Here is a 23389-nt window from a genome sequence, read left to right as displayed (position 1 = left end):
AACGAATCCTCTGTATGCACACTTTCCACAGCAACTCACAACTCAAAGCTGTGTTTTTTAACTTTCAAAAAATATATTCAATCACTACCTGATTTAATTAATTTAACCTCTGTCTTTCCCCCCATTTCTATTCAAGCATTAAGAAAACTAAGCCCAAAGTGTCAGATTATATTATATACCGGCAGTTCAAAAGAAGGAGGGAGGGCTTGGATATACAACCACCAGTGGACAATATTTATCTTTAAATTAATAGCAATCACATTTCGTTTTATTTGACCCAGGGTGAGTAAAAATATTTTTTTAAAAATTTTTAAAAATTTTTAAGAAATGAAGAAATGACATTAAGGCTTGGAGAGCAGAATTATAGCTATAGTGGCTGTGGGATTTGAAAACACCAAACCATGATGAGGTGCTGGATTTGATGCATAAACACCTTCTTGGCAACTATCACATTATGCATTCAGTTAAAGGAGGATGTAGTCTTTATCCCTTGCGTTTCCATCTGACTATTAACCTTCTGCTGCCCTTGGTTTTAAAGAGAAATTTTCCCATGTTACCAGCATGAATGACTTCCACAGGAAATGAGATAAGTAATAGAGAAACAGGCTTGCATGGCTATACCTTAGAGACAGACTGCATAAGCATCTTAAAAGTATCAGCTTCTCATTCAAGCATGAATGTGGCTGTCTCATATTCATTTCCTTATTATATATATCCTTCCTTATTATACCTCTTATCATCTCCCTATGGATCTATTTGTTCAGACTAGGGCAAAAGATTCCCCAGTGGTGTGGGCTCTTCCCCACCTCGCTACTTGCAGCTGAGGCAATCAGGAAGCCTATATAATTGAAGAATCTTCATTTCAAAGGACCTGCACCACATTGTCTTGCCTCTGCTCCAGAGGGCTGGGGAACCCTCCAGTGGAGGGGAATGAGGAATCACTGAGTATTCCTTCCCTCCCTGCTCCTGACAGCTGAGCAACAGTTGGATGCAACCTTTAGAATATCACAGTATTTTGCCTCCCATGCAGGGATGCTGAAAAGATGAAGAACTATAAAACCAGCCAGTATGGGCTGTGAAAAGAAACAGTTCCAGTGCAGCATGGTGATCTGGAACAGGTGAAGGAGACACAGGCTGAGTCACTGCTTGGTCATGGACCTCATTGCATGACTTTGTCCAGTCAATTATCTCTCAGCCTTGTGGGATGTAAAACACAGGAGCAGTCAATTACAACATTCCTAGAGTGTACATGTTAAGACATGGGGAGGGATGTCTGTTCAGCCAGCAGGTAAACTTCCTGGGACAGACTTCCTCCGCATGTGACCAGAGGTGGGTGTGGCCTCACCTGTGCAGGTAATGATAAAAGCACAGTGCAGGACAGCCATCTCTCTCTTACTCTCTTGCCTCTCTCATCTTCATCTTTGGAAGCAGCAACATCTGCTAAGATGCCCTCTTGGCTCCCAGCCAAGAGAGGACAAAGGGACTATCTTCCTATATTTTACCTTTTTAAGCCTGTCTGCCTTCTGGGATCCTATTGTGAACAGAATGTGAGTAAACTCTTTTATACTTTTATAAAGACTGTGTCGTGTCTTGTATTTTAAGAGGGAACAAAGGGGAAATTACCAGAGTAATTATTATAGAGGTTCTAGCGAACCTGAGCACACGTTACCGTTGCGAACTTAAAAAGGGAATGTCTATTAACTCTGCTGATATTTTGGGAACTTGTTAGCACAAGTTGGATAAGGATATAATCTCACAATATATCCTCTCCTGCATCCCTGAACATTCCCACAAGCCTAACCTACCTTTGTTGTTGTAAGGATAATATTGGTGTAGAAGCATGTTTACAATTATACCTTGGGTTACAGATGCTTCAAGTTGTGTTTTTTCGGGTTACGGACCCGCTGAAACCCAGAAGTACCAGAATGGGTTACCTCCGGGCTCACACATGCGCAGAAGCGCCGAATTGCAACCCGCGCGTGCGCAGGTGTGCCACTGCAGGTTGTGAACGTGCATCCTGCACAGATCACGTTCGCAACCCGAGAGTCCACTGTATTGTGCTGAGCTTCTTGGCAGAAAAATAAGATGATGATAGTAATAATACCTTTTCCCTGTTGCTGTGTGCTGTTAGGGACCGATGTGCAGCTCCCCGCAATGCAGTTCTGTAGTTATAAAAATTACCTGTAGGGTCCATTTGATGCTAGAGAGGAAGAAAACATTGGAAGATCAAAAGATATTTTGAATTGCCTTTGCAGTGCAAAGGTGATGTGGTAAGCAATACAGGTGAACTGGAGACAAAACTACCCAACACCTCCTTTTCAGGTCAATTTCTAGTCATTTATTTTCATCTAGTTTCTTAAGTGTGACCAGTCCGTAACATTTTTGTCATGATAAAAACCCTTCAGTCCTCTAAGAATACTTCTAAAGATGCTTCCATACGATGATTTTTGTTGTTGTTGTTAGTGGCCACTACTTATTTTGTTGTTTTTAGGCACAGACAAACACACAGAGCACACATGGTTCACCCTAATGGCAGAATATTAAACGGCAACTGCCACTCCTCGATTAATCTGTTTCCGGAGTGCAGAGCGATGCCAGGATTGTACAGTGGTACAACCATGTAATTACATCAAACACTTATGCATGTGTGTGTGTGAACATGCATATACATCTACAAATGAGACAGGCCTACTTCAACTTTGTATGCTGGACAAACTGGCAGTCCACTCGGTTTTCCAAGAGAGCCCACTTGTACCAAGACAAGCAAAGGTGTGTGCCAAGAAGGACTAACTGAAGCGGTAACAACAGTTGTATAGTATGTAGAACTTGTTAACTGAATTAAGAAGCACAGGTATACCTGAGGGTTGCTCCTTAAAATGATCTTCAGAAAGTACCCTAAAGAGGAAATGGCTTGCCTAACTTACATTATCATAGGAACCTCAGCAGTGAGCCTCACAATTGATTCCAAGCAAATACAGACATTTCCCAAATTACCACAGGATAGTCTGATGTGCAATTTTCCCTGCTGACAGATTTCAGGCACTGATTGCCCATAACTTGGTAGCTGTTTGATATATTCTCTGGTTATAATGCCCGTCAATCCTAGCATGAGGGTTGCTAGTTAAGTCAAGATAACACCAGAACTCAGTATAGCTCTTAACCATGGCCTGCGCTAAATAGACAAGACTGGAAAAGAATACATTTGCACCCATTTGTGGTCTGGACTTTATTCCTGATATTTCTGCTTTTTACTTCTTTTCCATCTTTAATTTAATGTGATATGCAAAGCCCATCATATCATTTGGCCCTTGCCTAGCAATATCCAGTTTAAATAAATGCATGAATAGCAAATACGTAATTCTGAACATTTTACCTCAAGGATAAAAAATTTGGCTGTTTTCACTTTTGACCACGTCTTCTTTAACCTGGAGACTGGACTCATGTTCATACCGGCTGGAGGAAAATAAGAGGAAAAAGAACAGAGGAGGACGTTATTGTTGTGGTTGCTGCTATTGTTGTTGCTGTTACGGTTATTGTTATTATTATTATTATTATTATTATTATTATTATTATTATTATTATTATTACAATTTCTTGTCCACTCTTCACCCTAAGGTCCCAGGGAAGGTTACAACAATTAGGAAAGGGAATCTACTTTACATATCCCTAATATCATTCAGAAATGACAATAACACACTTACATATGATTGCCATCAGCGAGTTAAAATTCCCGATGTTAAAGCACTCGCGAGCAACATCAATGAAAAACTCAATGACTTGTGCTCTCTGCTTCTTTTTTGCAGGCTGCAAATAAACAGACAGATAAAACAGCTATGGAAGACAAGTGTAAAAAAACCCTGGGAGATGTCAGAACTCTGTGCCAGACAGAGATGCCCTATTCTACAGTTCAATTGATTTCAAAACAGCTACAAAATCCCATTCAAGCTGTTTGATTAATGACACTCATTGCTGGCAACTTGCAAAATCAAAGATCCTACCAGGGAGAGTGACCAAAGTCTAATATACCTTTAAAAATGTCTTCAAGCAATGACCCAACATTGACACATAAACCTGTACTCTAAAGACTATTAATTCCAATGATAGTCTGTCCAACTAGCTATCAATAAAATGTCAATTACTGTAACTTTTTCTGGGCTTGGCGCCAATCAGTGCAATTTTTTCTGGACTTGGTCTTAAGAGGAGAGAAAAGACATTAATCTTGAAATTAGTAGATTTCTGGAGAATTTTCTTTTGTGTTTCTTGTATCTCACAATACTCCCACCCAGTGCCGGATTTACATACGGGCTGCATGGGATACAGCCCAGGGCCTCGTAATCTAAGGGGGCCCTCAGCTTCTTGCTTTTAATAAAATGAAACAAAACAAAAAATACAAAAAACAGATTTTACTATCCAGGCCCAATTGCTTAGTAACAATGTTTTGCTTCTCATGATCAAATGCTATTAAGTTTGGGCCTCCTGGGTCCTCCTAGCCCAGGGCCTCCCAAGACCTCCAGTTGCTTTAATCTGGGCCTGTTCCTATCTCTCTCTTTTATACTATTTTCTATTAATTTTTACAATAACAGAAAAATATTACATCACAACTTCCCAATGTGGGATTTTCAAAATCCCCTGACTTTCCTCCACTTCCCTTCTTAGGTCTTTCGTTTTACATTTGTAAATGCTCGTCCTTAATATCTTCAATTCACAATAATTTCAAATTTTATACATTGTTCATCATATTACAAGTGTTTCTCGTGATAACAAAGGAAGTTAAAGTCAGAAGGATTGAATCGTGAAAGAGATTTAGCTGGAAACGGATATAGTGAAAATTACCTAACATCAATCTACCCAGTATTCTGTCACAAACAATGGGCACTTCCATATGTTCTAGAAGTAGAGTGGGCAACCACTAAGTCAAAGGCCATCTTTTTCTGGGAGAAATGGTCAAGGGCCACATAGCACCAGTGAGTGGACTAGAGCTGAGGCAGATAGGTCTTGGCAAGAGAATAGTTATCCCAAACATTCTCAGATAAGACTGCATACACACCACACATTTAAAGCACATGACGTCTGCCAAGGTATACTGGGGACTGTGGTTTACCTCTCACAGAGCAACAGTTCCCAGCACTCTTAACAAGCTACAGTTCCCATGATTCCTTGGGTGAAGACAAATGCTTTATATGCATGGGGAGTGTGTAGCCTGGGTTAGTTCAACAACCAAATGGTACAGGGTGATACTATAACGATAGCACCCCATACTTCTGCTTGGTTTTCCTTAAGACCATGATGGGAAGAAAACACAATAATAAGTTATTTCCATTATTTACTGTACAAGTCTATTGCATTCAAAGGGTGGTATCCAAGATCTCTGCTTGCACAATGGAACTTCATCCCCTCCCCTCATGCACCTCCTAAATCTGTTCTAAGGGTTTTCCCCACCCCACCTGGAGAAGATTTGGAGACTGCTCCAGCTGCACGCAGGAGGAGGAAAGGGGGATCTCTGTTGCGCAAGTGTGAATCTTTGTGCTGATGGGACATGTTAGTTGGATACAGACAGATGCCAACCAACAGCGTTCAATTGGAGCACAGAGCAATTCAGGTTTTCTCCAGATTGATGTTTGCTCCAATTTAATACTAAAGTTTGGGTTTTCCCTGGGAGAGGAGCAGGGCAAGAGGAAAACTGTTCATACACAGTCCACTTATGAGACACAACTGTCTAAAATTCTACAGCAAAATTACTGCTCTATCACTGCATCAATAGCCTATTTCACCATTTATATACCGCAGTGTTTCTGTGAAAAGTGTAAAAAGTGTAAAAACCCAAAGTACATTCTGTGATTAGTCCAAAAAATATTTATCCTCCACTTTTGTGAGTAAATAGTCTTGAAGTTCCACAATCAGACAAATGGTATTCAACTTACCATGCAGATTTCTGTTGCTACAAGATAGCAGAGTCTATTGAACCATTTGACATAGGCCTCAAGATTGCTAGTTTTTTTCTGTTCACTGAAACAAGGCTGAAAAACAAAGACCTGACATGACATAAACTAGCTTCTGCTTTGCTTTAATGTATATAATAAGATATATATAATATCACAGTAACTGTAGAGTGTTGTTCTATGATCAATAGCATACATTTCTATCATCAACAACATTCAAAAGCATGTGGACATATACCTATAAACACACACACACACACACACACACACACACACACACACAAAAATGGACAGTGCATGTGGGACTGAGCTTTAGATGTCAGTGGGTGGGTAGTGGCAGATGTGTTGGGCTTAACAGAATGCAAAGCTTTCTACAAATCAAATCAGTGAATGATGAACAGTCCCGCTTTGCCTACATCAATTGCACACGAGGCAATTTATTCCAATTGGTGCTCCCTAGGATATTAACAGCCAGGATATTGCTGTATGCAACAAGAATCTGGAGAAAATAAAATCAGACAAGGACGCCTTTCCATGTAATATGTATTAAGTTTACGCCTTTGACTCCCAAGAGTTCCTACAGTTTGGCAAATCCAATTGCCCATGGTGTTGTCTTGCATGAAACAAAATTTCTGATTAAGTTGGGGGGAATCAACAGCAAAGCAAAATATGATAGAGTTACAGTACAGAATATTTTTTTGCCTAAAATATTATTTCCTTCGCATGCTCTTGTCTTTGAGAAAATAATATCTTCACTACCCAATTCTGTATCGCTGACCTATTTCTGTATCATTGGTTGCTGTGAAACAAGTCACTCAGATGGCAAAATTCATCAGGAAATGTCATTTTTGTGACATGCTCTTTCGGCTGTGGTTACTAGGCAATTGCATGGGAGTGAGAAGGTTAGTTTGGTATCTGAATTCTTTTGATGATTTTAAATCATCTCCAGCACCTTTTATCACCTTCTCCTTAGGATAATCTTCCAGAGATGGCTGATTATTCTGATTTTTTCCCTATTATTTTTTGTTTGCAGCCACTAGAGGGTATCAGGAGATTTTTCGTTCTTTCATTAATGTGATAATTGATTTCTATTTTAGAGCCTGAGGATAAGATGAGTAAATTTTGAGCTCCATGAGGACAAAGTTTTCTGCTGGCGAAAAGGGGCTCTCATGCATAGGGTAATCTGGGAAAGGGTGTTGCCTGGGATTTTGAGTGTTCGCAATGTTTGCATATATATCTGTATTGTAGAAATGTATCCTAAGGCTAAAGAAGATTAAAAGGGGGCACTGGGGAATCACACGAAACAGGAGGCACTTCTAAAATGTAAGTAGCCTGGAGCCCATTGCAGTATGATGTGATGCAAATTCAATAAATATAACTCTCGCTTCTCTGTCTCAGTGCATGGCAGCAGGCAGAAGTGCCTTGCTCATACTGAATTAATGGGGTTTGAAGCGGCGTGAATGGCCAGGAAAGGGGGTCACAGAGGATAGCTTGTTGAAAATGTTAACTCAGCAAGCAGCAGCTGTGAAAAAGGCAAATTTCATGTTGGGGCTAATTAGGAATGGGAATTGAAATAAAACTGCCAATATCATAACCCTTGTTACACAAATCTGTGATACAACTGCACTTGGAATGCCGTATATGGTTGCTGCACCTCAAAAAGGTTATTGTAGAGCTGGAAAAGGTCCAGGAAAGGGCAACCAAACTGATCAAGTTAAACTATGAAATATAGTACCACAGTGGTGAAATGGATAAGGTAAAATAAGCTGAGCTTGAATCCTGGCAAGACAGAGCCATTGTGGGTAAGTAGTTCCTGGGTCTGAGAAGTTGCCTACCCTTATGGGGTCACATTTTGCTTCTGGATCCGTGGCTTGCTGTAATTCCCCCCTTTTGACTCTCTTGCGTATTCAGCAGGTATGTCATGTAGCAGCACCTTATCATCTAATGAATGTAACCATTCATTAAATCTTAGTTAGGTGAAGCTACCCATATTAGTATTTATTTTCTAGTTGACAAAATGGGTTTGAATTCTAGTTCCACCACTTTCCCATTCGCTCTCTGGAATTCACACACTGTTCTCTTCTGTCATCTCCATCTCATATTTTGTTACATTATCCTTAATTACTCCTTGTACTTTTCTCCCGTTGCTATACTTGGATTCTTTTATATCCAAGTATATTTAATGCTACATGGCACGCAAAGCCTTTGGGCATCCATTAACATAGCACTCAACATCTCCACTCCTTGTTTTTTTTAGTTCAATTTAGTCTCACTCTAGAAGTCTTTCGGTTTCAACCAACATTTACTCCTATGTCCTCATTTCATCATCTCAACTTTCCCCCCTTAATTTAATTTAGTAGCTTAGGTCAGTCACTGTTTTTGGACTGTGCATGCATGTGCGTGCATACATACACACAAAGATTAGCAAACAAATATGAAATGTTTCATGTAAGGATGGTTATGCTAGTGCAAAGCTGCAATTTGTGCCACACCCTGTGCTTACCCTACTCTGTGACAATAATGCACCCGATCACAAGATGACACAATTGGTACAGAAAATGCTATGCAGGACTCTTTTGCCCAATGTGGGACTCGAACCCATAACCCTGAGATTAAGGGTCTGCTGTTCTACCAACTGAGCTATCCCAGCCTTGCAGGGGGTTGAACTAGATGACCCTTGTGGTCCCTTCCAACTCTACAATTCTATGATTCTATGAACACTCCATTGCCTGCTTTTTAAAATCTGATTCAGTTTTAGTCTAGACATGTTTCTGTTTCAACCAACATTTACTACTATGTCCTCATTTTATCATCTAATCTACAGGTTTTCTTGGTTATAACTTAGAGATGTGTGTTAAACCTTTACATTCCCCAGCACAACTGGAGATCAGGTGAATGGCACCACTTCTTGCCTGTGCCCCCCACCTCACCCAGTCCCATTTTCTGCCCCTATTCCTGTCTGCTGAACTGAGCAGCACTTGGGGATATGTATGCTTCACAAGCAATTGTGGAGAGGGGAAGATGACTGGCCTATGGGAGGAAGGAAAGCAGCAAGGAAATTAAAGTTCTCTGAGTTGCAGTTTGGCGGTCAAAATAACCTACAGACTCAAAAAATTATTTGGAAGCCAATGAAAGAAAAAAGGCAGTTTCCTCCCATAGCCCGCAATAAATAATGCAGTGACCAAGCACCCTAACTCAATCCCAGCAAACTAAGAAGCAAAAGCACAACATGCTCCCCTTTAAAATCCCACTGGAAAATGGATGGCAGATGTTGCAAGACACATAGCTAATTTTGAGGTATTCGTTGATTTGTGCAACGTCTGCTGAGAATAATAATAATAATAATAATAATAATAATAATAATAATAATAATACTTTTATTGTCAATGTACAACCTGTGTACAATGAAATTAACTGAGCCTCCCCCCTCACAACAATCTCATTGCACTCTGTGTGCTTGTCGCATAACACACCAACCACGAAAGTCAGTTGCACTATATTATTTTCTGTTCAGCAGCCTAACAGCCCACAGATAGAAACTGTTTTTTAGCCTGTTGGTACAACTGATTATACTTCTATATCTCCTGCCCAAGGGTAGAAGATTAAAGAGATGCTGGCCGGGGTGTGAATCATCCCTGAGAATTTTTCTCGCTCTCCTAAGGCAACCATTCCTTGCGATGTCATCTAGCGGGCTCAGGGTACAGCCCATGATATCATGTGCTGTGTTCACCACCCTCTGTAAAGACTTTCTGTCTGTGGCTGTCAAGCCAACGTACCACACTGTGATATAATATGAGAGGACACTTTCTATTGTGGACCAGTAGAAGGAGGTCATCAATTGTTGTTTAACATTGTTCTTTTGCAAGACCCTGAGGAAGTGGGGTCTCTGTTGGGCCTTCCTAACCACCTGAGTTATATTGTTTTTCCAAGTGAGGTCTTCACTAAGGTAAACTCCCAGAAATTTAAAGGAAGAGACTCTCTCCGCACATCCCCCTGAATAAACAACGGGGCTAGTTCCCCTCTCTTCCTCCGAAAGTCCAACACCATCTCCTTTGTCTTGCTAATATTTAGGTGCAAGTTATTCTCTAGGCACCATGTAGATACTTTTTGAACCCACCCCCCGTACGTTGATTCATCCCCACCTGTAATTAGACCCATTATGGTAGTATCACCTGCAAACTTAATAATTGCAGTGGATGGATCAGATGAAATACAGTCATATGTATACGAGTACAGGTAGGGACTCAGCACACATCCCTGTGGGGTGCCAGTGCTGAGCTTCAGGGAAGTAGATGTAACAGGCCCAACCCTCACTGTTTGTGTCCGATCCCTCAGAAAGCCTTTGATCCAGTCACAGATGGTAGAAGGTAGGTCTAGTTCCATCAGCTTTTTGATAAGAATGTCCGGAAGGATGGTATTAAAAGCTGAGCTATAATCAATAAACAACATTCTAACATAATTCCCCGGTCTCTCCAGATGACTCGCTGCAAGGTGAAAGGCTGTAGCTATGGCATCATCTGTTGACCTATTTCTTCTATAGGTGAACTGATGTTTATCAAAATCTGGTGGAAAATATGTCCTAAGGTGTTGAAGGACCAATCTCTCAAAGCATTTCATCACTACAGATGTTAATGCAATAGGTCTGTAGTCCAACGAGGGAAGGGGCCAGTTTCCTCATACCAATAACCCCAGGTATTTTGTTCTTTTGTTTCAATGAGTATTCTTTGCTTCTCTTTGTATGCATTGTAAGTGAACAAAATTTCCTAGCCATCAGAAATTTATGCTGCATTAAGAAGTTTCCTTTAACATATTTCATCTCCAGTGTACCAGCCTTGCAGGTGCTGTATTATCAGTCTGAGGAATATTTTGCTTTTAGTTACTGCATTGTGATTACATCCAGCCAGTCACATGCCAAAACCTGCTTCTGAAGAATTATCTGTGCATCAATAGTGCATAAAGCAGCACCTTCTCCTATTTTCTTTCTCACAGACACTAATGGGCATGTTGCCCTTGATGTTAACAAGCAAGGAGCTGAGTATGCACAGGCAGAGGCTAATTTCCCCCCTACTGGGATTGCAGCACAGAATATTAAAATATGCACTCTCTAATTACCAATACAAAACCACGCTTTTCTTCTTATTCCAGCTACAAGGTGCACATCAGGGGCATTTGAAACCCCAAAAGAACATCAGGTAGGAGATGGTTCCGTGGACTTATTTCAAATGTACACTGTGTGCATGAGCACCATGTCCTAAACACCACAGCTTCACGCAACTCTGAAAAACATGTTCTAGGCGCCTCCCTATAAATATAAACAGATGTGTACTGCCTACTGTGTAGTCCCAATTGCTGCACATCCCACTCTTTGAATTGCTCACTCAGAAGGGGTAATGCAACCAGGGGCAGATCTACTATGAAACTAATGAATCATAAACTTTAGGGTCCCTAATTCCAGAGGGGCCCCAGAAGCAACTTTATTCCACATTGCTCAGAAAAAATGCTTCTAAACGTCCATCATGCATGTATATAATATTTCCCTAATTTTCCCTCATTCTCACCACACCACAGAATCATGGAACAGTTGGAAGGGACCAAAAGGATAATCTATTCCAACCTCCTGCAATGCAGGAGTATTTCACCCCATGTGGGGCTCACACCCATGTCCCTGAGATTAAGAGTCTCATACTCTTCCAACAGAGTTATAGCTCGAAAGCTATAAGGCATAGGGAATTTTTATTCACACCAGTGACTTTGACATGTCAGTGCAGCTTTTTTAATAAAAATACAGTGGTACCTCAGGTTACATAGGCTTCAGGTTACAGACGCTTCAGGTTACAGACTCCGCTAACCCAGAAACAGTACCTTGGGTTAAGAACTTTGCTTCAGGATGAGAACAGAAATCGTGCTCCAGCGGCGCAGCGGCAGCAGGAGGCCCCATTAGCTAAAGTGGTGCTTCAGGTTAAGAACAGTTTCAGGTTAAGAACGGACCTCCGGAACGAATTAAGTACTTAACCTTAGGTACCACTGTATGAGATGCAGTAGTTAATTTAAAAATAAATAAATGGTGGTGATCTGTCATGGAACAAACCCACAGAAGAAGATAACAGTGGTTACCCAGACCTCATTTCTGGTTGCAATGGGGCCTCCATATCAGTTCAAGCTTCAGGGCCCAAAAAATGTAGGTCCGCCACTAAATGCAACTGGAAATAGCAACAGTAACAATAGTGCTAGTCATACCTTTGTGCTTTCCAAAGGATCTTTATGGACAAATGCTTGAACAAATTCTTCAGGTCCAATGTGACCCAGTCTTTCCTTTTGCAAGAAATAAAGTGAGAAATAAATTGTAATATAGCACGCCTGGGAATCACTTATTCACTTTATGGTGCTTGAAGTTGCACCCTTCAGATCTGAAACCAGAATTTAAAAGGAATTTATGAAACCACTGGCTGGCAGACTAGCTCTGCCTAGTTTACTCTCCATCAGGAATTGCTTACAGCAGGAATGGGGAACTTGTGGCCCTCCAGCTATTGCTTGATTAACACTCTCATCATCACCCAAACAATAGCCATGCTAGCTGGGGCTACTGGGACTTGCAGTCCAACAACATCTAGCAAGTTCACAGATTCCTCATCCTTGACAGAGAAAGCAATTACAGCATGGTTAGAGTCTATACTGCACAGGCAGGAAAGACATTCCAGCTGAAATAGACTAGGCTACTGGAGTTCTGTGATTAGATTCTCCCTTGGTTTTTCTTCCCTTGATCATAACCATAACTGCACCAAAGTGGCTATGAGGTGCTGTGGGGCAGTGGGAACCCAGCTGCATAGCATCTAAGCCCATCACACACATATGCCCTGTGGAGCTAATAGTAGCTTTGTGTAATTAGGAGTGTAATTTACATCAAGGAAAGTGCTAGTGGGAAATGGACAAGGAAAAAAAAGTTTTAAAATCAATGCAAGAGCATCAGTTCCATGTAAGACTGCTAAAATAAATTCCATGGGCATTCCTAATCATGAATCTCCCACATCATGTCTACGTTGTCCTAAGACCATGGGTTATAGAAGTAGATATGCATTTATTGGTAAATAAACTACACATCAAACCTATGATGACTTGGCACCTCAGTGAAAACTTGTGAAATCCTCACAATAAAAATGAGAATGGACTAGTGGATAAAAGCAAGGGGTGATGATGTTACAGCAGTGGTTCCGACTGGGAACCTGCTATGCACTGATGAAAAGTTTGATTAAAAACTTGAATGCTTCAGGACCAAACTAGTCAAGATGACAGGTCTGATTTTGTGTGTGTGCAAACAACATATATGGGATGGATGATTTGGATTGGGACCATGTCACTTGGGAAGAATATTTAATCCTTTCTCCCTGAACTCTTTTCCTGATTAAAATACCACTCACCCAGTCTGTTACTTGCCCCATTTGGGAAAATGTAACATGCAATTAGCAGTTTGGAGTACCTGGGGGGGGGTATTTTAATCTGAAAGATGACGTAGAAGGAAAAGTCAAGACCCTCTCCCAGACCCAAATAGACCATCCTGTCTCAACTTTTTGCAAATATTTAAGGATGAAAGGTTATTCAGAGAAAATTTGTGTTCTTCATTCATCAAGACCAATACTAATCAATATCATATTGCAGCGGGGGGGGGGGGGGGAGATGGCTGCATCTGAAACTAGCATTAACCTGAACAGTACATATTTGGTCTACTGTAGGTGCACTATATAACTTAGCTTTTGTTATTAGTAGTAAGATATCTTATTCCCTCCCAGTGGGCAATTGCTTGGACTGAAGGACTCACATGATGCCCTGTACTTGTGGTCCTACATTCAGAAACTTACCGCAACACATTTGAGTTCCTACCATGGGAAAGGGGATTTGATAATATTTTAACCATCTTGAAAGTCTCAATAGGGATTTTCTAGAAAATGTTGTCTTACCTAAATTAAAGATAAATCAAAAAGTCTTGCTTTCCACTTACCAGTTCCACATGTGTCAGCTGCTGGGCCAAGGTGTAGGGATCACTGCAGACACTCATCATTTCTCGTTGAATGGATGGGGGCTTACTTTTAAAAGCAACCACCTTGTCTGAGACAGCTGCGTTGATCTTGACTATCCCTTCCTGCCCATGGTTAAGAGCTGCGAGCTTCTGATTCAGGGTCTGCAGAAGCTGATTCATCTTTTTCCAGTAGGCCTGAAGTGAGGAAAAGGAAAAGGGGGGGGGGGAGGAAAAGAAAAACATTACAAACCATGAGCTGGAAAAAATAAAATAGGTATGATTGAATGTTCCTATTTGGGAAATATCCATAAACCATTCGTGGCTTAGAATCTTATTTTCAACCAAACTATTCCAGTCAGCTTAATTATAGGTCCACCCTAAGCTCCATCCTATGGATCTCTACCACAAGACTGGCATCCAGTCAAAAACATGTGAGCAACTATGCTCAGTGCTAGTTCAGCCTACTGACCACAATGCCAGTTTAACATGTGTGGAATACAGAAGGGGGGAGGGGGGAGGAAACAGCACCAATTAGCTTTCACCTTCCCATTTTAGTTTTGTGCTGTGAGGCTTCAAAAAACAGAACATTCTGCCCAAGCTGCCCATGCAGAATTGTGAAAGGCTGTGCTAATTTAAAATGGATTGTACATTTCAGGGCCCAAATCAAGGTGCTAATATCAGTATTTAAATCTGCAAACAACTAGAGCCCCAAATATTTGAAAGACTGTCTATCTCTTTTTTTACAAACTCTCTTGGATGTTAAGATCAGCAAAGGGGGCTCTCTTGGTAATACCACCTCCTTCAGAAGTTTATTTGGAGGGGTGGTAACGTGGGAGAGGGCATTTTCTGTGGCAACCCCCTAAGTTATGGAACTCCTCAGAGGTACATTGGTCTTTTTTAATATATAGCTTTCAGCAAATACTGAAGACATATCTCTTTACCCTGGCGTCAAGAGATTTGTGTTTTCGGGGCACACCCTTTCCCTGTGTTCATAATCTGCTTTAAGCGTTACTAATCTTGTCCTGGGGCTTATTGGTGAAGGGTGGGTAATAAAATTAATAATTAAAAATAATAGATAATAGTGTCATCATGTCCCCCAATTGTAAGCTTGGGGAGCAGGGTCTGTCCACCTTCTCCCCACCCCCCTTTGTGTGTATGTGAGAGAGGAGGGGTAGAGAGACTGCCCTGGGAGTCTTGGGGCTGAATAGTGGGGTAGCAATTATTTAAATAATAAAAATAGTATAATGACTCAAGAGCAAGCATTAAATGCATCTTTTTATTTATGACTGTGTATGTATATTTGCAATTATTAAGTTCAGGAATAATTTTTATGTTTTATTTTCTAGTTCTAATCAACACTACCTCAGCAGCAACAGACTTCTTCTTTTGTTTGGAAAAGGAGATTCCTGGAATATGTTTGGCTGTTTATATTTTTAAAACTTTTCCATGTGGCAGCATTTTGTGCTGTGCCACACCTTCCACAACAGTCATTTTGTGGGCTGCCAAACCACCATGGCAGCCATTTTGTGACTGGTGCCCACAGCATCAGAAATTTTTCAGAATTTCAAATGTGCCCATGGACTCAAAAAGGTTGCTGTCATATGCAGTTACCAATCTCTCAAAGGGAACTGCCCTGGTTTAAACTGGGGTGTGAATCAGGGCCAGTGAGACATGTCGTCTGGGCACACTGCCAGACAGGGAGGCCTGAATGCCTGAATTTAGTCCCCTGGAACTCAGGTTCCCCATCCTTCTTATAAAAAGAATTATGGGTGGGATTCTCTTGAGGAAGAATGTGTTTATTTAATAAAAGCCTGGCTAAGATATATATATATATAAGCATTTACAATCCTCTGCATTGCCCATAAATCCTGAAGGGCTTTTAACAAGGTTTGACAGTCTGAGAGGAAACTGCTTAGGAGAAAACTCTCTTCTCAATCTCTGCCTCAGACAGCTATGATTTGAGCCTACTGCTAATCTGGACATAAAGCGCTGCAAAGAAGGGAAGTCTGCAGTGAGGAAGCTGACAGCTGGATCAACACAGCAAGCGAAGCAGGTCAGAGACACACCGCAAAGTCCACGGATTATGTCATCTAGTCACATATCACTCAGGGCAACTGGAAGGATACTGGCGCACACATCAATCAGCTATGCGTTGCTGATGTTCTGGGTGACTAAAAAAGAGTGGCACAGACAACACATCACTGCTTTCGGAAGAGGCAACTGAGGTGTCAGCTGTCAGACCTCAGTAGCTTGTCCACGTGGAAATACAACGAAGAAGTCTTGCCCCTGTTTCATGGCCTTCTGGAATATAGTATAAAACTGTCCTTTTAAAGAAGGCATTTGGTCCATAGAGGATTGCTTTATTGTATTGGTTTTTAAAGTCTCTGTCTTTGAAGTAATTTTTTTTTACTGCTGCTTATTGTTGTTTTCCTACTGCTGCTTTTAGTGCTTTAATCGTTTTGTAATGTAAGTTTTAAATTCTTTATTGAGGATTTGATCCTGCTGTCAGCAAAGGGAAACATCTATGTAACATCTACCATAAGCAAGAAGGAACAAAAGTATAATCCTGAAGGTGTACAATGACTCTTTGCACAAAAATAAATCTTAATTTTTTTTTAATTCCAATAGCCTTGCCAAACAAGGTGCAATAGGTGGCTACTAGAGAGGGGGAGAGGCTCTTGTGTGCCTAGTGCCCCTCTGCAGAGAGACTCACTAGGCAACTACAGTCTTTTTATTTTCCAAATATTTTAAATTAGCCATTTAGTGCTTTTGAATGCTGTTTTATATTATTTGCTAGTGGCAGTTTTATCACTTCTATTTTTATTGTGTTTATTTAGTTTGGCATTTATTATTATTATTCTTCAGAATTAATTATTTGTTTGCTTGTTTTTAGGTTTTTACTCATGCATTGTAAATTTATTGTTCATATCCCAGAGGATATTCATTTATTGGGTGACATACATAAGTTGTAAACAAACAACTGTCCTGAGCACTGTGGCTAAGAAAATATTTAACAAACACAATGTATTCCTGAATATCTTTTTTATAATAGAAATAACCTCTTTTTTAAAACTCTTAACATGCCAATGACTGTGCAGTTTAATTTGGAACTTTGTAAAACTTTCTGCTGCTAGGTATCTATATGAAAAATCCTATTTCTCTTTAAATATCCAGTTTGGGAACCAAAGAGTACTTTTGTTTAATATTCAAGAAAAACATTTCATTCTCAAGCAGAAACACATTTAAGGAAGATGGCAAGCCCCAGCAGGTGGCTTAGAAATTCAGATTTTAATTAAGCTTTCTCTTTCAAAATGCAAATTGTAACTCTTGGCAAAAGAAATCGCTTCTCAGTATGCATACCTTTCTAAGCACTGCAAGAAGCCTCCAGAAACCAGGCTGGATAAAGAGCAGGAAAATATTGCTGCAAGGAATCATCCCAATCTCATTTCAGTAACAGATAAAATGTGTTCCATAATCCTAGGATTCTTTTGCACTTTTGATTTGATCTTCCCTTTCCCCTTCAAACAAGTACAGATCCCACCATGGAACAGTTTCTCTTTCATGCTTCCCTTTCAAAAGATAGCTGCATAAATAGGACCTTGTGACTTATTCCTTTAATTAATTGCTAGTTTTCCTCAGGGAGACTGGCATTAAGGTTTTTTCCCCAGCTCTCCACCCACCACAGCCAACTAGTATAGATTTGTTTATGAAGAACTCTGGCACAGTCCAGGCTGCTCCTCCAATTGAAAGAAGACCCTGAATGTCAACAGGCTCAAAGTCATCGTCTCCATTTCCCATATAGGGCTGATATGTTTTCAGCAGCGTGGATATTTTGTTCACTTTGAACTCTCATAATTATCATAATTATTTTTGCATCCTTTCTTCATTCAGATTGCCAGATAAAAACTGCTTAACAATTGGCAGCTATGGCCATCTGGACAAAAAAAAGGGGGGTAGAAAGCACCCAGGAGGAAGCTATTTATCTAAGAAGCCCAGCCTCATAGATACAAGCACACTCTAGCTATGTGAACTGTCTGGAGATCAACCAGAAGGCCAATAAGACCTTTGATGCAGCAACCTGCATCTATTGATTCTGCATCTACTGACTCGCGTGCACAGTCCATACAGGCATCTGTATGGGCTGCCGCACGAGCAGCAACCCATACAGACTGTGCATGTGTGGCATCCCATACAGAGTGCACATGCGCAGCAGCCCATATGGTCACCATGTGAAAGGCAGCCCGTACGGACACCGCACGGGCGGCACCCATACTGACTGTGCGCGCCCTTGGCCACTCTACAGATGGGAGGAGGCAGGGGCCAACTTGTCAACCCCCCCCCCCGAGTGGCACCCAGGGCAATATGCCCCCTACACTCCCCACTTTGTACGCCACTGGCAGAGGGCAAGTGAGGAGAGAAGAAGGGGAAGAAGTTAAGTTGAACTGGAAATCCTTTCCCTAGAGGAAGCACTTGGTTGGATAATGCCCCATAGAAATTATTCATACCTTATTAAGGCTTTCTTCATACCAACGTCTCCATTTCCCTTTTCTATGGTGGCTTCACTAGCTACCAGGCAATGTTCAATGAACATTGAACTGGGTATGTTGAAGATTTTGAGCATGGCTAAAGTAGCTCTTTGGTTGCTAGCTATGACCTTAGTTATTAAGAGCCCCATCTGAACACAGCTCCCCGATGTCTAATTTGTTATTTATATTGTGCATTACTTAAAGCTCCTCCTTTGAAAGCTACACAACTCAATATTCACTGTTTGTTAGCTGGCTAATTAGGAGGAATCTAAAATGATTCAAGCCTCCACTGACAGCTTCTTGGTTCCATTAACTGTTTATATCCTAAAAAGTTAATAGGCCACAAAATGAGCTAATGTTTGGGACCGTTGGTTTTGCAATCTTTCATGTAAAACATCAGGATATTAGTCAATCTGAATTAGGTACTCTCTTTCTGTTTGCTTGTTCCAATATCTCCCATTCTGCAATATCTCATACTGCCATATTAGTTAGCTCAGCAATTAGGTCTGGTTTTGCTAAGCAGAATGTCAGAGGATAAAGAAGGGTAAAAGGAAGAAGAAAAAAGGACAATGTGTGAAGATACAAAATAAAACCCAAAAAGAGAATTGCCTAGTGTAATACTAATGTCTACTCAAATATAAATTGGATGGCATTCAATTGGATTTATGATTATGTAAGTTAGGATCCTTAGCCATGTTTAGACTAGAACAGTCTTTGCTGATCTTGGCGCTCTTCATATTCCCATCAGCCCCAGTTAGTTCAGCTGCCCAAAACACCTGGAAGACACTGTGTTGGTGAAAGCTGAAATAGATCCACTACCTTATGTTAGGGATGCCACTTAAGTTCCTTATATTTCAGTGAGTCTACTCTAAGATCTGGATCCAACCTACATTCCATAAACTTTTTAAAATGGAAATTTCTATTTCCATTTTTTTAAATTAGTCAACAAATAAATTGGGTCACCTGGGTGAACTTTTTAGTTGACAGTGCAACTAGCTTTTTACATCTTAGCTCAGAAATAATTAAACAATATTATGTATTATTATTATATTATTCTATTGATACTCACATTTTCAGAAAATGTCATTTGAAATTTGACTAGTAATTCCGCCCCACCCCAGTCTCTTCCATAGTGAAAGTAATTTTTAATAACAAACAGTTGACTGAACAATTGTTGATTATGCACCTTCTCAGCATATCTCTAAATTGCTTCTATCCTCACCTCATCACATGGAGCTATCCTGTGGATAATGTCTTTTAAGCAGCCAATCATCTTTTCGTCCTGAAAATCATATGGAAATGTTTCTGTCCATTCCGTCAATAACTGCAGTATTTTGGGCCCAAATTTTCTGATTCGTGCCTGAAATTAGAAATAAAAAAAGATGGATGCAAATTTAAGAACTCTTAGCAAAAAGATCTGGTGGCTTTAACCTAATGCTGATTCCGGAGTGGTGGTACTTGTAGAACACCAACATGCCTATAGAGTGATTTAAATTAGTTTCATAGATGGCCTTGGATTAGGGATGGAAGCCTGTTTCTAGTCTGCAGCAATTTTGCATGTGTTCACTTCTAAGCCTTTTCTGCCCTATGCTTTTAAACACTTATTCTATCTCAAAATATGCATTTCTAAATAATTGGTTTTTTTTTACTTTTTACTTTTTCCAGCCAAGCACAGAAATAAAATGTACTTTAGTCTGGTGTGTGTGTGCGTGTGTGTTGGTTCACACTGGAATTTGCAATGATAGAATTCCACAAGTATCTCTACTTTGGATGTCCTCAATATTTGGCTATCCACTTCTCTGTTATGTACAGCTATAACCTAGTGCATGCACACGAAAGCTTATACCAAGAACTAACTTAGTTGGTCTTTAAGGTGCTACAGGAAGGAATTTTTTTATTTTGACTATTCTTAAATATTTCTTTATGAACCTAACAAGTATTTGCCAAAGGAAACCGCTTTGGCTTTTCCTGCTCTCTGCCTCTAAGATACTTGGGGTCAGATCTTCTGCATTATAGTACAATATGCCAGATGATCCTAAATGTTTTAGGAGCAATCTAAGAAGCCTATTTTCAAACAGCACACATATTCATTACATCAATGGAAACCTTGAATGAGAAGAGAGAACTTCCTTGTTTTAGCCTCTGGACGGAAGGCACCCTCTAATCAAACAAAATTATATTGTGTGCCTTGAAGCTTCCTGCTTTTTCAACCAAATTCATCAAAGTGCCCATTTTAGCATGTGACCAAAACAGGTCTCAAGGCAAATGCAACATTCTTACTATCAGTGAACATAATATAGGTGGCCTATGAAATTTCATGAGCATTGTTGTGCGTGGTAGAGCAGGGAGGCTGGCAGGGGATTCTTTATCCCCTTCCCCTGTGACTGTTCCTCTGCCCCTATATCATTACATCACTGTCCATTTAGGACCACTATTACCCACGGCTGAAGACAGATATGTGGTTTAGGGAAGAGAAGCACTGAGAAAGCATTTCATGCTGCCTCCCCTCCCAATGTTAGGCCCTGTGTTAAAGAGACACCTGGCTACTTGTCCATTCTCTCTCTAAATATGGAAGCTCAGGGCTTGTTGAGGAGCTAGAGTACCAGGACGAGGGATGCTACAGGGATGAGGAAGTCCTGATTCTGTTGAACCACAACTCTCATCTTCCCTCACCACTGACCTTGCTGGTTGGCACTTATGGAAACTGGAGTCCAACACACCATCTGTAGGGTCACAGATTCCCAGTCCCTGAGCTAGTACATACTAGTAAAAAGTCTTCCTAATGAGGGCTTCTGAAAATAGCAAAATAGCTGACTGAGGCTGTTAAGCAGGTCTGTGACTGTATACTAAGACTGCCTGAGGCTGCAATCCAAATCCTGCTTACTTGGGAGTAAGCACCACAGGATTCAGTAGGACTTACTTCTGAGTAAACATGGTTAGGACTGCATTATGAGTCTTCCTCTTCTGGATAAACAACCAGGAAATAAAGATTTACCTTGAGAATCTTCTTGTTGGATCACATGAGATAAGTCAGCAGTCTGAATATTTCTGGGTGAATTAGTACCTTACTGAGGCTAAACATGGGCTATTTTTACAAGCTTTAAAGGCCAAGTTCACACCACAAACTATCACTCTTAACACCAGGGTTTTTTAATTTATTTTCAGTGACAGAATAGCCAGATGGGGGATGTATTATAATCTTTTCCCTGCCACCAGACTCAGCTTTGAAGAAGCAAAAGCACAATACAGTTCTGCTATTCATGCACTGCTGACATTCTAACAAAAGTTTTGACAGTTGAGGATGGAAACTATTCTGGGAACTAAACTAACCCAGTTTCCAAGTTGTGTTTGTAGAAGCATTTTCAAAAATGGCACCTGCAGAAAGGCATGATGCAAAGAGAAATAATTTGGGATGTCCATGCTGTGACCTACATAATGCAGTGGGGGGAGTATTACTTTTCATATACTGATGAAAGAGCCATGAGTGTCAGTACAAAATTGGTGCCAGGGGAAGGGGGGGGGGAGTAGGTGCCAGTACTCTATACAGGTTAGAACTGTCGCAAGCTAAACCCTGAGAGAGCAGGAAGCGTAGACGTTGCTGAAAACCATAGCGTTGTGGGAATGTTAAGGAAGTTAGGAGAGGACATATTGTTTTGATATTAACCCTCCTCACTCACACTAGTGAGTAAACAGCAGAGCACATTCCCCTTGCAACTTATTGGAAACAAGTTGATGATTCGTTAGAATCCTTAAATTAAGCAATCCATTCTGGCTTGTCTAGTTTGGATTGTTCCTAGCAGGTTTCCTCTTTACTTTCCTTTAAAAAAGAAGTAGTAACACAACACAGTCCTTTTTAAAAGTAAGAATAACGTTTTACTCACATTCAGTTCACAGCAGTAATTTGAAGACAGGCTTTATCTAGTGGTTGGAGTGAAAAGAAGTCTGACCTACATTTCAGACTTTCTGCTTGTGGGCTCCATCCTATGTGAAGGTTGAGCCATGCGCTGGCTAAAAGCCAGGAGTGTGAGAGTCCAAGGGTAAGAGAGTAAGAGTCCAAGAGAGAGATGGTTGCATGGTCAGCTAGGGTCAACACCCATCTACCTGGTCACACATAGGGGGAGGAAGCTCCAGAGCAGGTATGACAGGAAGTCCTCCCTGTCTGGAGCCACATTCGTGTGTGTGTGTCTATTCTAGGCAACAGGAAAATGTTGTACTCGACTGCTCTAGTAATAATACATCCTGCAAGTGTGTCCTACAATTCTAAGGTTCAACAGATTGAGCAAGCAAGACCATTGTATTTATGAAGAGACTTTACTACAAATAGAAACATTACCTTTCTGCATTCTGTTAGTGAATCATTACCTAACAACAGAACAATTTTGTTTTTGTTGTTGATGTGTAGTACAAATATATTAATGTTTTGTCATGCAGGCATTCACTGCAAAGTTAATGGGCAATTGCAATTCTGCTATGGGGAGTTGCCAGTGACAGGTAAGCCTGGAACGATTGCAAACTATGCCTAGGGCTAAGGGACGATGCATTAGGCAAAACTGAGATATATGGCGTTGTAGTGACACCTGCTCTTGACAGTGCACAGCTTAAATGATTCCTCCTGGAACCCTGAAGGCTTCAGCGAAACCTTCAAGAAAGGAAAGGGAAACCACCTGGGAAGACTTGAGACAGGCTGCAAGAGGAAGATAGAAGGGGATTTGAAGCGTTTGCTACACCCAGTGCCTGCAGCTTTGCTCAGAGGCACTGATGTTATGTTAGAATGCAACCATGCTAGGCACTCAGCATCAACAAAAAACCCCATGGGAGTGAATGCACACAGGCAGCAAGGAATGAAAAGATTCATAAGAGAATAAAGCCAGGGGATTTCTTTAGTTTGATCTAGCACTGGCAGCTCTTTGCAA

At 40.7% G+C, this 23389-nt stretch overlaps 1 protein-coding gene across 3 annotated transcripts in view; it reads right to left on the bottom strand.

Annotated features, from left to right (window-relative positions):
* RASGEF1C (RasGEF domain family member 1C) overlaps positions 1–23389 on the bottom strand; it is an 82088-nt gene that overhangs the window by 9830 nt on the left and 48869 nt on the right. For 2 of the 3 annotated variants that reach the window (XM_081185624.1, XM_081185625.1), the window contains exons 4-10: positions 19699–19836; positions 13933–14145; positions 12177–12251; positions 5922–6032; positions 3702–3804; positions 3374–3453; positions 2105–2200 (exon numbers count right to left, since the gene is read on the bottom strand). In XM_081185624.1, coding sequence (XP_081041750.1) covers positions 2105–2200; positions 3374–3453; positions 3702–3804; positions 5922–6032; positions 12177–12251; positions 13933–14145; positions 19699–19836 — 816 coding nt within the window. The remainder of the gene's footprint in view (positions 1–2104; positions 2201–3373; positions 3454–3701; positions 3805–5921; positions 6033–12176; positions 12252–13932; positions 14146–19698; positions 19837–23389) is intronic. The other variant, XM_081185626.1, reaches the window with a different exon arrangement.

The sequence above is a fragment of the Podarcis bocagei genome (genome assembly GCF_964188305.1).
Source record: "Podarcis bocagei genome assembly, chromosome: 2".
Classification (NCBI taxonomy): Eukaryota; Metazoa; Chordata; class Lepidosauria; order Squamata; family Lacertidae; genus Podarcis; species Podarcis bocagei.
This window is presented reverse-complemented; position numbering and strand designations above follow the sequence as displayed.